Source organism: Myxocyprinus asiaticus, chromosome 33, assembly GCF_019703515.2.
Source record: "Myxocyprinus asiaticus isolate MX2 ecotype Aquarium Trade chromosome 33, UBuf_Myxa_2, whole genome shotgun sequence".
In the NCBI taxonomy this organism is placed as follows: domain Eukaryota; kingdom Metazoa; phylum Chordata; class Actinopteri; order Cypriniformes; family Catostomidae; genus Myxocyprinus; species Myxocyprinus asiaticus.
In genome coordinates, this window is record NC_059376.1 from 43,431,793 (window position 1) to 43,447,732 (window position 15,940).

At 37.9% G+C, this 15,940-nt stretch overlaps 1 protein-coding gene across 5 annotated transcripts in view; it reads right to left on the reverse strand.

Moving 5' to 3' along the window:
- Positions 1-9,318: 9,318 nt before the first annotated feature.
- The window catches only part of LOC127423852 (E3 ubiquitin-protein ligase DTX1-like), a 46,077-nt gene continuing 39,455 nt past the window's right edge, over positions 9,319-15,940 (reverse strand). For all 5 annotated transcript variants that reach the window (XM_051668502.1, XM_051668501.1, XM_051668498.1 and 2 more), the window contains exons 9-10: positions 15,093-15,182; positions 9,319-11,432 (exon numbers count right to left, since the gene is read on the reverse strand). In XM_051668502.1, coding sequence (XP_051524462.1) covers positions 11,208-11,432; positions 15,093-15,182 — 315 coding nt within the window. In that variant the 3' untranslated portion in view covers positions 9,319-11,207. The remainder of the gene's footprint in view (positions 11,433-15,092; positions 15,183-15,940) is intronic.

The window sequence follows — 15,940 nt, forward strand, 5'->3', positions numbered from 1 at the left end:
ACACACTCATGCAGACACATGCACACACACACACACACACACACACACACACACTCACAAACTCACACACACACACACACACACACACACACACACACACACGATACACACACACAACACATGCACACATACACACACACACCACACGCACACATACACACACAATGTGTGTTGAGAGCCCTCTTGTGCATCATCTTTCCATATACACTCTTTGAGGAATATTTCAAGATCTGATCATATTATGTTTTGTTTGGACTCGTTTGAATCGGGATAGTCTGCTGTTAGTTATGATATGTCATTGTCTATGTTATATATATGTTTCAGCAAGTAATAAGGTAAAATGTGACAAAGAGACACTTCTGTTTATTATATTTATGTTTGACCTCTGAGTGAAACAAATTCACTCATTGCATTCTACTAATTGAGATCTTTTTAAGGATATCTAACACATGACTATCTCATCTGAATATAATTGTTGTGATAACAAAATTACAAATGATGAGAACGAAACAGTTCTTATTTGTCAGCAAATTAAAAAGCATTATTTAAGAATTGGTAGAATCAGATATATGCATTATAGAGTCCAGATTCTAAGCTTTAAAATGACATCTATTTTGTTCAGATCAATCAAGTGGTTATTAAATAATTATGTAATTATTATTATTATTATTATTATTATTTCCACAGGGAGTGCCCCCCACTGGCTCGGTATGAGTTCAGTTCAAGTAATCCTTCTATCAATAAAAATATAGTTTAAAAAAATATGTCATAATTACTAAAAAAGAAGTAGTTAAAAAGATCTAATGCAATATCTTGTGAGACAATATGAAAAATGTATAAACAATTTTAGTGGGCCGGTCACTTTTGACCGGAAACACTAAATGTGTTAGCACTAAACAAACACAACACAAGGGTTAAAAAATTGTTTAACACAAATCTGCTAATGTAACAAGACAAATCATACATATTTTCATCATATATTCTCTGAAAACAAGCGTTAATATCTTATGCAATCTTAACTCTCATTTAAATCTGTCTTGTTTTAAGGATGTTTAGATATTTTTTACTGGAAAACAGGCAAAAAATACAGATTAAGAATGAGAAGTTTTACAGCATATCGAATGTCTGTGAAATGATTTTTACTGTTTGTATTTGTACTTTAAAGTGTTTATAATCTTGATGCTCTTTGGGGTGAATTTTTAATCAAATGCCACACTGTAGCTTTTTAAACCAGCCGTGTGTGTGTCTGTCTCGTGGTTTGCATGGCATTTGACAAAATGGCATAACCTGTGTCAGCAAACAACACACACAAGAAACCACGGCGAGTTCTTGTTATTAACAAAGTGTGCAGTGTTTGAGTGGCTTTTGTGGTCACGACACACTAGAATCTATTTTGTGCAATTCTGTTTATTTGTACTCGGTTTCTTGCTTTTGTTCCATACAGGATCGTGTGAAGTAGTTCTTGACTAAATGAAGATGTTTCTGGATTAATATTGTAATATTTTTTATATTTCCACACAAAGGATTCGTATATATTGTAATATCAGTTTGATTTATCGTTTTATCTGCTTTTGTAGTAAAATGTTTTTCAACAGATGCTTGGAGAAAAAAGCCACGTTCTAGATTTGCCATTGCTGTGGACACATCCGGGTGACACTTATCCAGTATATGATGTCGCTGATGATGTTGGTTGTGTGTTTGTGGCTAGTTTAGATGTTTCTTTAAGAGTTGGCTACCTATTTGTTGGGGATTTTTGACTGTTTAGAGCTGCGATATACACTGATCTTCTTGAAGACTTTGTGCCAAACGTGTGCAGAACTGCAGCTGAATAGAGTTTTGTTTTTATTCTGTTTTTCGCCAAATTGTTTTAAACGTTTGTTTTTCTCAGCAGTAATATGACTTTGTTGGTTTAAAACACATTTTGTTTGAACAGAGAGTTAAATATCTCCTGTGCCTGTAAACTATAAAACAATTTACACAGAACTGCATGAGACTCTTTGCATTTCTTTCTCTCAAACACACGATCCAGGAAAACATCGATTTGGTTTGACCACAAATAATTCATACATAAGCATTACATTTATGAATACATTTACAATAGTGCTGTGCTGTTCATTTTCTGGAAAGTACGGAGTTTAGGGACACAGTGTCCTATCCAGGCATGACGTTATATGTTTTCAGTGACATTACATCGTCATGGCAACAAAGTAGTAAAATTGTCTCTAACTTTCCACAGATGTGGTTAGTAAGTGATTTAATCACAGTAAAATCATGTTAACACACATATTGTTTATGTCTTGTGTCTATACTTTTGAAACAGTGAGTATTTTAATGTTTACAGATTGACCCCATTGACTTCCATTGTAAGTGTGTCACTGGAACACACATTTGTGCTTTTACTAAAGAAAAGAAGGGAATTTTTGTGGTATTCAAGATTACGGCACAAATGCTGTCAATTGAGCTTAACATGTGTTGAACCTTGTGAGACCCCGCGTCCACATGTGTGGACGTTGTATTTTGGCTTTGCTATACGCAATGCATAATTTAAATTAATTTAAACTGACTGAATATTGTTCACAAGACTCTACACTGTCATGTACGGGTTAAACTTCTGGCGCACTGAGTCATGTGACACAAAAGCATGACGTGGATTTCCGTGAAGCTCTTCTACGGGCGCAGTGCCAACAAAAGTGCCTCTGGTAAGAAACCTCTTTAAGTTTTTTAATTGAAACCTGTTTGGTTGTAAAGAGTAGAGTCTCTAGTTTCATTTGATATGCCACTTTAAAAAATCCACACATTTTTCATGCGTCAGCGCGCCAATAAACATGATGTCCACATATGTGGAAATTAGCACTGTGTTCCCTCAAAAGTTGAAAAAACATGTTCAACATGAACTCATCTGTGAGTCATTTCATATCATTTTAATATAAATTTAGTTATATTTTATTTTGTTATCACTGTACAATACAGTTCTATACATTAACATTAGTAAATGCATTCTTATATATTAACTGTGCATCACATTGAGAATAAATGGGTTCATGCAAAAGCTGATAAATGTGTCTTTCAGAGGCTTTATATGGAGTTAGGATGAAAATAAGGTGCATGTCAAACTGTTCTGAGACCAGTGCAGACAGACAGCACACTGGAGGTTAAGTCATTCACTAAATAGGGAGCAAGGGAGCATCCTAGAGCTCTCTATGCAGTTAAGTGCATTCACTCCTAAAATCTGATCAAAAGTTCAGTTTCAGGCTGCAGATGATGTTTGGATCACTCAACATGTTTGACAGACATGTGACAATGATAATCAGTACATAGATTCAGAATTTATAATGTATCATTTTATTTTAACATGGTTGACAGTGATTGGATGATGCTGGACATTACTTTAAATCTGAATTAATTATTCAGCTTTATAGAAAATCAGCTGTAATGTCTGTAAAACATGAATAATCAACACTCCTGGACACATAATAAACTATTTGATGAAAACAAATCGGACTGTCTATAGCTTGATATTATTTAAAATTTCACAACTTAGTCCCGCTGTCCACATATGAGGACATACATTTTTAGGAAAACTATTTGCTCCAGAAATGTTTTTTTTTGTTTGTTTTTTTTCATGTTTATTAGGTGCTACTAGTTACAAATCAAAAAGGGAAATGAAAAATGAACACAGCAGTTGTGCTCGTGTCTCAGGAGGTTAATGTTATGGAGCAGGACCAATGAGATTTCACTGTGATTTCATGGTGTGCGTGACCTCACCAACGGTCGCCCTCGCTCATTAAAAATTCATTTTTAATGAGAGTTGGCAAAATCATTATCAGTGTGAATGCACCTTAAAGGGGCCTTTCAGACGAAACACATTATTTTGCTATCAACATCTAGATGCAGGCCAACAAATAGAACAAAACACAGGTGTTGCAATGCACGTTTTTTTTTTTTTTTTTTAAGAAGAAGTCCTTTTTAAATTAATGTGGTGTCTAAACAACACGGCGCAAGACACTGAATAAACAGCGAGATGTGGCGCAAATGGTCAAACCATCCGTCTAGCTAATGTTGACATAGAAAAACTATTACAAAATAGTGCAGATGGACACAAAACACTTTCAGTGCATGGCCGAGCTCAGTGCATGCATCGGCCCTGGTTCAGAGTGAACGCCCCCTAACAGTCTTCTAACTTTAAAGCAAAAATGCTTCAGTTTAAAAGGGAAAATTAATTCAATAAAAGCATCAGCTAGTCTGTGTATTATGTTGTCTGTGTATCACAGCCAATCGCTGATTCCCAAACAGTCACTAAACATTAATAATGCATCAATTTCTTTTAAACTTCTGCAGCACAGAAGACAAGAAGAAACACAAGGAGAAGAGTTGATCAAATAATTCTCAATTGATTCAAAGAGAAAGTTTATTTCACTGGAAATACAGACATGCAACAAGATCATAACAGATTAAGACACGTATCATAAAAGCCCTTGTATCATTTCATCAAACAACAATTCGTCTGATATTTGAAATAGATTCTCTTTATGTACAGGGTAATTCTATTGCCTGTAAGAATTCAATGACATGAATCCATGCACTTTTTATTTGACATCAAGACATGGACGTCTACATTGATGGAGGGATCCATATCATGTAAAAGGTGAAAGAAAAATGACAGATGGCAAAAGACGAAGAAAGAAGGATCAAAGTTTACCATCGATAATCGAAAACGTCTGTAAGATGATTCTGTGTGATAAAACTTTATAATGCAGAGATTTAACCATCTGTGGGTTGATTTTCCCAAAAAGTGTAAACACTGTGACGCTTTCAAAACACCAACAATCCCGACACAGCAACATTTACTCAACCAATGGCATGAGTTTTGGGCGGGACTCTCTGTTTGATCCACCAATGGCAGAGAAGGGGAGTATTCAGGGGAAACTTGTTTGAAAACAGTCAGAATTTCAGACACACTTCAGCTCTGAATTAAGAAAACCCTTAGTGATAATAACCCATTTATAACTAGGGGTTTTCTTAAATAAAGGGGGGTTGTTGCAACAGGGCGCCACCCCCAAAAACTCTTCATCATTTACCATAATATCCTTTATATAAATTAAGATTAAAGATATGCAAAAAAACAATCTTCATCAGCATCTTTGTCTTGTATAAATGTAACACATTTAGTGAATAAAATTAAATGTAAATGAGTATTAATAACATCAAGTACATGTATCTTGCATTAAGAAGGTTGAGATATCTTTACTAGAAGACAAGACAAAAATACTGAGTAAGAAAGTGATTTTCTTGCAGCCTTCTTTCTAGTTTCAGGTTGTGACACACTGAAATGTGTGCCAACTACAAAATTAGTCAGCAGTTTTCTCATTAGAAAGCTTATTTCCTACTGGAAAACTATTTGAGTTCTGTCACAAACGTGTTTAATTATAATACACTGATGAATCTGGGATGGTACAGTATCTCTCTCTCTCTCTCTCTCTCTCTCTCTCTCTCTCTCTCTCTCTCTCTCTCCAAACACAGCTTGGCTCGGCTCGGTAAAACCTGAAGGTTTGTCAGCAGGTGTTTTGGTGCCATATGGTCTTAATTCACCTGATCTGCCATCGACCCGGGCGTTGGAACATCTCGTGTGTGAAACGTTCACCTTATTCAACCATTCTCAGGCGAGCCAGAAGCCATAAAAACATGCACGCTTTAAAACAAAAACATACATAAAACACCAGACATACTGTACATTTGATCCCGAAAACATCCCTAATGCATCTTAAATGCTCATAAGCAACGAACAGCCGACAGGACGAATCGCCTCAAATATTACTGTAAAACGGCTGAAATATTGCGCATAAAGTCAAACTAATCTAAAACTGACGTGTGCAAGTTATTTTTGGGACAAACGACATGACAGGTGATAAATGATACAATTTGGACTACTGAGAGGAGTCTAATTAGTCACCTTTGAAATGAGCGTCGACAGCAAGCAAGGAAAAAACAAAACAGCTGCCGTTCAGCAGAAAACATCCACTGCAAAACGTTGCATAATAAGGCCAAATGTCTCATAAAATCTGTCACAGCAACATCCTTTCTCATCCTTTCTCTTTTTGCATGCCTTGCAACAATGTCAATGCATAGAATCTACATAACGAGCAATATGACTAAAATCCAACAGCTCATTAAAGCTACAGTATTTGCACAAACCCCAGCTAAAATCCCGAAATTCTTTTGTACAGTTTACGTTTCTTTGCACTGAAAGTTTGATTAAACCTGGTTTTCATTTTCCCTTATGAAACATTTCTGTAGTTTCTTAATATGTGGGTCGTCGACATGACAGCATGTCCTAAATCTAAAACATTTCATTCTTATAAAAGTATTAAACATGCATTTTTATGAGCTTATATATTAACCAAGAAACTAAACGGACTAGTTGCATTTTTCATTTGACAGAAAATAACTATAAAGTTTAAAAGCGATACATAAAAATGGTGAAGAAATGCACATTTTAATAAATACACACTGTGTCCTTGTGCATTCATCTCAGTTTGAACCCCAAATCTTGCTGTTGGTAAAAAATTCTTTTGAAAACTCTCTATTTATTATATATAAGAAATCTTTTGAATCATCTAGCTCATCATGGACTGCTTGATTTTTGTTACTGTTAAAACAAACAAAAAAATTGTGAGATTCATAATATAGTCGTCTAATTGTGTCATTCAGCGATCTCAAATTTACGCTAAAATTCAAACTGAAATGTAGGTTTGCACAAGACAGGCAGACATGAAAAACATTTCTCTCGTCATCTTTGCTGAACTCTACGTTTGAAATGTGAGCGTGAATATCAGATACATCCAGATATAGTCAGTACGTATGAAACAGCGGTCAGCGGTAGATGATTGAAATATTCCCTGCAGATATATAAAGGTACACAACTCATTTGAGTGGGCGGGTTTAAGTCACGGCGACAAACTCCTCCCACTGGACATCATCGATGTAGCAACAGTGATCATTGCTTAAACTACTCTACTTCTGTTCGTAACATATTTTAACAGTCCCTGACGATACTGACAACTGTCAGATTTGACGAAAAGCTTTTCTTAAATATGTACATGAACTGTGTGTGTAGATTCATGTGTAAGTAGAAAAATAATTTAAACACACTTCAAAGATATATCACATTTTTAAATATATATGTTTACTTCTGTATACACTTCAAAACATCTCAAGACACTACTAACTAAAGAAAGAGCGAAAAGCCGCATATGTCAAGACTAAATCATAGAGCTGCTTACAGACAAAGGGTTTTTGGACAGCGGAAGACTAATTCTGAGGGTCTTTTTTAAACTTTCATCAACGAGCCTTAAAGGGACAGTTCACCCAAAGAAAGCAAAATCACGCTCATGCCATCCCAAACTCGTCAGACTTTCTTTCTTCTGCAGAACACAAATGAAGACACTTTAATGGAGATACTGTATAAGGTGTTAATCTTCTGTGACGAGGAGGAGGGCGTGGCCGGGCCGTGAGGATGCACACCTGGCACTGATTTGCCCCAGTCAGCGGGAGAGAGAGATAAGGAGGAGCCAGAGATGCCAGAGAGAGAGAGAGAGACGCACGCAGCCACTGTGTGTGTGTGTGTGTGTGTGCCAATGTTTTGTTATGCTGAAAAGCAGTTTTATGTTGTGTTGTGTTTAATGAAAAGTCTTTTTGGTTGATAACACAGTTCCCGCTTCCTCCTTTGTGATAAACAAGAGGCTTGTCTGCCACGTCTTCATACAATGCAAGTCAATGGTGACCAAACTTAAAGGCAGAATAAAGGCAGTGGTTTAATCCATGTCTTCTGAAGTGATATGATAGATTAGCAATACGATTTGTAGAGAAAAAAAAAGAGTCGCATGTTGGCCTGTTTCTCACCCAAAACTGATCGTATTACTTCAGAAGACATGGATTAAACCACTCAAGTTGTATGGATTACTTTTATGCTGCCTTTTTTGAACTTCAAAGATTTGAACCCCATTGATTTTCATTGTATGGATATAAACATCATATCTCCATCAAAATATCTTCATTTGTGTTCTACAAATGAGAAGGTCATACGAGTTTGAGATGGCATGAGGATGAGAAAACGATGAGAGAATTTTCTTTTTTGGGTGAACTATCCCTTTAACGCTGTAGCAGACACTTCATTGGCCAATACTAACACATTGAAATGCTACACTCATAACTGAGAATATATGTGGATGTTTTTCTCACAATGGCAATTTAAAGCCACAGTAAAAAGAAATTACAGTTCGCCCATCAGTCAACGATGACCCTGCCTTTCAAAAGCCCAGAGGAATTCGGGGCAGGTTGCGTCGCACCTCTGGGAAATATCTGCGACTCTGAACGTCATAAACCCTTCGAGACCGAAGCAGCGCTCGCACTCGAGATCAGCATGCGTCCTGGAACGAGAACGGCATGGAAAGCAATAACGCACACCTCCCAGACCGTGATGGATCACACCGCACTCCGCTCACGTCTCTGCGGACGGAGTAATGAGTGTGTGTTTCTCCGTTAAATCCGCAGCAGGTCTCTGGAAATGACTTTCACCTTCAGAGGCCTAGCTGTGATTTATCTGTTGCGAGCTACAAACAGCTCCGGGTCTCTGAACGAAAACATAAGGGCTTGTTCAGAGTTGCATACTAACATACTACGTACTGTTTCTGCAGTATGAAGTATACTAATAAAGTGTGTACTTTCTTAATCAATACTTTTGTTTTGTTTTCCAGTAAACATCCATTAAACAACATACATTTACTTAAAGGAATATTCCGGGTTCAATACAAGTTCAGTTCAATCGACAGCATTTGTGTCATAATGTTGATTTACCACAAAATTAATTTCGACTCATCCCTCCTTTTCTTTAAAAAAGCACAAATGTGTGTTCCAGTGAGTCACTTACAATGGAAGTCAATGGGGTACTTTTTTGGAGGGTTTAAAGACTTATGTGAAGCTTATAATTTTATAAAAACACTTACATTAATTCTTCTGTTAAACTCATGCTTTATTAAGTTGTTCAAATCGTCATTTTTACAGTTGTTTTAGGGTTTATGTCTTGCGTCACCATGGCAATGAAGTTGTAAAATTGTCTATAACTTCACACAGATGTGGTTAGTAAGTGGTTTTATCACAGTAAAATCATGTTAACACACATATTGTTTATGTCTTGTGTCTATACTTTTGAAACAGTGAGTATTTTAATGTTTACAGATTGACCCCATTGACTTCCATTGTAAGTGTCTCACTGGAACACACATTTGTGCTTTTATTAAAGAAAAGGAGGGACGAGTCGAAATTAATTTTTTGTGGTAATCAACATTATGTCACAAATGCTGTCGACTGAGCTTCACCTGTATTGAACCCGGAATATTCCTTTAAAAAGGTCAATTGTGTAAGCTATTAAGACACTTGTAAATGTGTTTTTCTTAACCCATTGGCGAATCGTTTTTTAAGCATAAATCTTATAACATTTTATCAGATTTTATGAAATTTGCCAAGGAGGTGAGAGAAAGAAAAAAAGTCAACTGAAGATATATCTTCTTAAGATCTCATGCAAATCAGCTTCTCAAGTAAATTTTAGCTTGTTTTAAGGATGTTTAGAAATATTACTGGAAAACAAGACAAAAATACTGATTAAGAAAAGTATGTTTTGCAATGTATATACGGTGCACAGTATGCAAATAGTCTGTATGCATGGAATACCCAGATGACACATATACAGCATACAACAGATCACACTGTTGTATCACACAATGCAATGTGCTCAACTTTACCTTCAATTTCCAGTGACACATGAACTGGAATTTGGACTCATTATTTGATCAAACAGATAAAAGACATTTGAGCACAAAACTGAACGTTAAATTCACCCAAAATGATAACTGGATGCCACTTACATGCAACATGATAACATCATGTGACAACAATGTAGCATTCTATGGTTTAAAACATTTATAATTGCATAATGCATACAGTTTTACTTACTATTTTTTTACAGCATACAGCACAGTATTCAGTGTGTAGTACACTAGTATTCCAATCCGAACATAGCCAATGAACTACAAAGGAACCGGTTCTTCTGAACGGAAAGAACGTTTGCTATCAGAAACCGACACTGTCTGATCAATGACACAAAAGAGAAACAAAGCGATAAAGAATATAAATCATTGCATATTTCAAGAAGACATCCTAATCATAGAATTCATTCGAAACACGAATGAGCTGAAATGTAGCTACAGAAGATTCCTCATTACACCTCATCAGAAAATAAGCGATTCCTCTGAAATCCACTAATTGGTCTGATGATCAAAAGTAGCACAAGAGCCGAAGATCTGAACGCTTTGAAGTGCAGATATTTTATGCAGCCGCTGCAAAAACAGCCCCAAAACAGCTGCGTACTGATTCAATCTAAAAGACACCAAAAACGAAAGTCTTTCTCCTATAATTAGTTACACACTAAGCACGATACATACTCTCGCTCTGAATGGGTCAAAAGATTCAGGCACGAAACATCATGAAAATATCCCTTTCTTGTTTGAGAGTGATCTAGAACTATTGATGCTCTTGAACAAAACCTCGAAAACAATCACCATGGAAACAAAAGTTCTCCATGTTGTCCGTTAGAGTAACAGATATGTCAGACACACCCATATATGCATCAACAAATAAGTGTGTCATTAACAAGCTAATTTTCTGTAAAAATTGTGTACAATTAACTAAATCGATTCTGTTATTACAACATCTTGGTTTATGACTTCTTATGAGTTACTATATCGGTAACTAAATTTAAAGTGGTCGAAACGAGTGCAATGAACTCTGTCATTAATCTGTATTCTATCTAAAGGGGCGTTATAACAGCTACTCTGCTCTCTAGAGGCATCGGTCTTTGAAAACCCATATCACGTCAATTGAAAAGCCTCATTATGTGTGTGTGCATAAATCTACCTCATGCACTGGTCAACGGCCAGAAGGATTCTGGGTAGCCATCAAAGAAAGAGAGAAAGCAAAGACAGCGAATCAGAAAGAGTTTTCTTTCTTTCCTCAGCTCACGGTCCAGCTCTGGGTCAGCGGGGACCTTCATTCTCCGTTAAAGCCGCTGGAGAAAGGTCAAAGGTCACTCGGTGGTCAAAAACTCCTCAGACGAGGGCAGAATGTGTGTGTGCTGTTGTTGCCAGAACGACGCCTCAGTCCTTCAGGTTGTCTTCGCCCACACCCTGAGCAGCCAGTTCCCTCATGGCATTGTCCAGGTAGTTTGGGTCGGGGTAACCATGGCCCGTGAGGTTGGAGCCGAACTCGGTTTTATGATGGATCTCGTTCCACACGACTGTGTCGGTCTCGCTGGTGGTGCTGGACGTCCCGATGGTGAAGATCAAACGACGATCCCACGCTGTGATCAGCAACTTCAACACCTGGGAAAAACAGGACAACATAAAACAGCGTTCAACTTATGTGGTGTGAAGAACTATCGAGTGACACAGAATATTCAGCAGAAATTATGTAGGAAGGGACTTATGGCTCAAGATTTGATTGCATTATTAATGTTAGGCTATTATATGGAGCCCCGCACATGACTTGCGGGGAAGTTTTTTTTATATCATGGCCACGAATTTGTGAGTAATGTGAACATGCAGATTAAAACTTAAATAAATATGCATAAATAAATTATTAAAATATGGTTAAAGGAGATTAGAGTAATAAAACTCTGTCTTACTAAAGCCATCACTATTTCTATAATTAAATTATGTAATAGTTAATACATTTCAGAAATAACACCGCCCTCGCGGAGAGAGCTCTCACGGCCGAAGCTACAGAGGTTAGTTCACTCTCCGTCTCTGTAGCGGATGTAACCCGATCCTTCCGACGGGTGAATATCCGCAAAGCCACGGGTCCAGACGGCATTCCGAGCCGCGTCATCAGAGCGTGCGCGAACCAACTGGCTGGTGTTTTTACGGACATTTTCAACCTTTCCCTCTCTTTGTCTGTAGTCCCCACATGCTTTAAAACGTCCACCGTTGTGCCTGTTCCAAAGCAATCCAAAATCACTTGCTTAAATGACTGGCGTCCTGTTGCTCTGACCCCCATCATCAGCAAATGCTGTGAGAGACTAATCAGAGATTACATCTGCTCTGTGCTGCCTCCCTCACTAGACCCATTGCAGTTTGCTTACCGCAACAACCGCTCCACTGATGATGCCATTGCATCTACAATACACACTGCTCTCTCCCACCTGGAAAAAAGGAACACTTATGTGAGAATGTTGTTTGTAGACTACAGCTCAGCATTCAACACCATAGTGCCCTCCAAGCTAGATGAGAAACTCTGGGCTCTGGGCTTAAACAGCTCGCTGTGCAGCTGGAACCTAGACTTCCTGTCAAGCAGATGCCAGGTGGTTAGAATAGGCAGCAACATCACTAACCCTCAACACTGGAGCCCCGCAGGGCTGTGTTCTCAGTCCACTACTGTATTCCCTGTACACACATGACTGTGTGGCAACACACAGCTCCACTGCCATGATTAAGTTTGCTGATGATACGATGGTGGTAGGTCTGATCACTGACAATGATGAAACAGCCTACAGAGAGGAGGTGCACACTCTGACACACTGGTGTCAGGAGCACAACCTCTCCCTCAACGTCAGTAAGACAAAGGAGCTTGTGGTGGACTTCAGGAGAAGATAAAGAGAACACAGCCCCATCACCATCAATGGAGCACCAGTGGAGAGAGTCAGCAGCTTCAAGTTCCTGGGTGTCCACATCACTGAGGAACTCACATGGTCCATCCACACTGAAGTCGTTGTGAAGAAGGCTCATCAGCGCCTCTTCTTCCCGAGATGGCTGAGGAAGTTTGGAATGAACCGCCACATCCTCACACGGTTCTACACCTGCACTGTGGAGAGCATCCTGACTGGCTTCCCTCCCTCCAGGACAAATATACCAGGCGGTGTGTGAAAAAGCTCGGAGGATCATCAGAGACTCCAGCCACCCGGGCCATGGGCTGTTCTCACTGCCACCATCAGGTAGGCGGTATCGCAGCATCAGGACCCGCACCAGCCGACTCCATGACAGCTTCTTCCCCCAAGCAATCAGACTTTTGAACTCTTGATCTCCCACAATCAAAATACATCAGCACTGCACTTTATTACTCTTACTCTTATATCTCACACCGGACTGTCATAAATTATATTATTATATATTATATTCTCTCTTAACAACACACTGGCAACTTACTATCAACCGACAGCCTGAATGTCAATACAGTACAACACAACCTACTGTACATTCTATGTATACTATATATACTTTTTATTGTATAATGTGTATTCTATATTGTGTGTATTGTATACTGTACATTGTATGTTATTATTTGTATATTGTGTTGTGTGTAATTATGTGTATATTAGATTTTAAATTGTGTTGTGTTAATTTGATGTTATTGTAAATTGGTATATGTCTCATCACTGTCACGACTACTATGTTGATCGGAACTGCACCCAAGAATTTCACACACTATTGCACTTGTATATATGGCTGTGTGACAATAAAAGTGATTTGATTTTGATTTGATTTGATTCGTTCTCTGCCACACGGATTGAGGCATCACTATGCCACCACGAGGACTTAGAGCGCATTGGGAATTGGGCATTCCAAATTGGGGAGAAAAGGGGAGAAAAAATCCCCCCCAAAAAAACAAAACAATAAAAACAAGGGAACAAATTAATAAAACGTGCTAACGTATTAATAATCCGTGGCCACGGTATACTTTCACGATATATTTTCCCTGCAAGTCATGTGCGGGCTCCATACTATTACATAATTGGTTAATATAATTTTTAGGGCTGTCAATTTAACGTGTTAATTTAATGTGATTAACTATATGAAAAATAACTCGTTAAAAAATATTAACAATTCAAGTTTGATGTACCACATTGATGTTTGTAGTTAATCTGTAGCAGTAGGGGGCAGTCGGCGCAACTTCAGCTGTACATGCAACATGCCATGTCAAACCAGCGCGCTGGCAGCACGGTCTTCCACAAACGTGCTTTTATGCTCAAAGACAGCTAAACTGAGCACAACAGAATTCAGGGGTCTCAGAGACGTGTTTTTCTAAGTTTCAAACTACGTTTAACTTGACACAGCATGCTAAAAACAACGCGCTTATGACTAGAGATGCTAAAAACGAGTGAGATGCGATACAATCAAAGTGAGACGCTCCAAAAGTGTCTGTCTGATGCACGGGTACATAGAACAACAATTCAAATAGTGCAGAGACAAATACGGCAATAACAGGATTATGTTCAATGATATAGAAATAAAACAAACACTATTTTGACATTAAATCCTTCACTTGTCTGCTGCCACAGTATGATGTCGTTTATTTGAATTATCTGACTGAATTATAATATTTATTATATTTATTATCATATATTATATTATAGTTATTTGAATAATTATCTACTAAATTATCTTTATTTGGGGGGCTTTCTCAATAAATATTGATATACGATGAATAATTTGATTAATAAATAAGCACATCATATAATTAATTCAATAAAAATGTTTAATCGATTGACAGCCCTAATTATTTTTAGTTACGACAACATAAAAGAAAAATCATGCATATAGACATTTTGGACGAAACCCATCGCTGAAAAATGTTGTTACGGTCGATAACCGATAAAGCTGGTTAGTAAAGGGGCCTGGGTAGCTGTTGTACATTTTTTGTTTTTAAAAGAAATTCAAATTACAGCTTCAGGCATCAAAACATAATAATGTACTGTAAAAAGTGTTTAGTACCTTTAAAATCTGGAGTGGACAAATAGTTTACAGTCAGAATTGGAAAAATAAGTAATCTTATTATGTGCTTTTAGTTCCATCCTTATCAAACCATTGCTGATAATTGTAAAAAATACTAATGTTTAACAGTAACGATGTAATAACCAAGATATGGTCATCGTTATGGTGCAGCTATTGCAGTTTATAAAAACATAAACAGTCACTTTAACATGTAAAACCTGTGATTTGAAGTTGTAAAAAGATAAAATCACAGTTAAAGCAGAAATTGATCCTCACCTTTCGGCCTTTCTCGTTGTCAGGCAGGTAGCAGTGACGTGGAAACCCGCGTGCACTGAACTTCTTTCCTGGATTGGGATGCTCCTTCATCTGCGCAAAATACACACACACACACACACACACACACACACACACGTGGTCACAATTCACATAACACTCCCTGAATTAGTGCGCGCAGAGAGGAAAACACTAACGATGCCTCTTTGCTCTTCAAATACTGTAACTTTCAGAACTCAAAATTGGATTTTGGATTATTATTTTTTTAAATGCCTGATGCTGATAAACTAGAAATAATGCATAATTATATGTGATATAGGCCTATACAATTTGCAAATTACAATATGAGGGAATTGACAACTTTACAATTATGAAAGTTTTTTTTTTATTTATTTTTATTTTCTCCCCAATTCCCAATGCGCTCTAAGTCCTCGTGGTGTCGCAGTGACTCGCCTCAATCCGGGTGACGGAGGACAAATCTCAGTTGTCTCCGCGTCTGAGACCGTCAATCCGCGCATCTTATCACGTGACTTGTCGAGCGTGTTACCATGGAGACGTAGCGCGTGTGGAGGCTTCACGCTATTCTCCACGGCATCCACGCACAACTCACCACGCACCCCACCGAGAGCGAGAACCATATTATAGTGACCACGAGGAGGTTACCCCATGTGACTCTACCCTCCCTAGCAACCGGGCCGATTTGGTTGCTTAGAAGACCTGGCTGGAGTCACTCAGCACGCCCTGGATTCAAACTCGCGACTCCAGGGGTGGTAGTCAGCATCTTTACTTGCTGAGCTACCCAGGCCCCCTTATGAACGTTTTTTAAACAAACAAATTTTCAGAGCATTAAA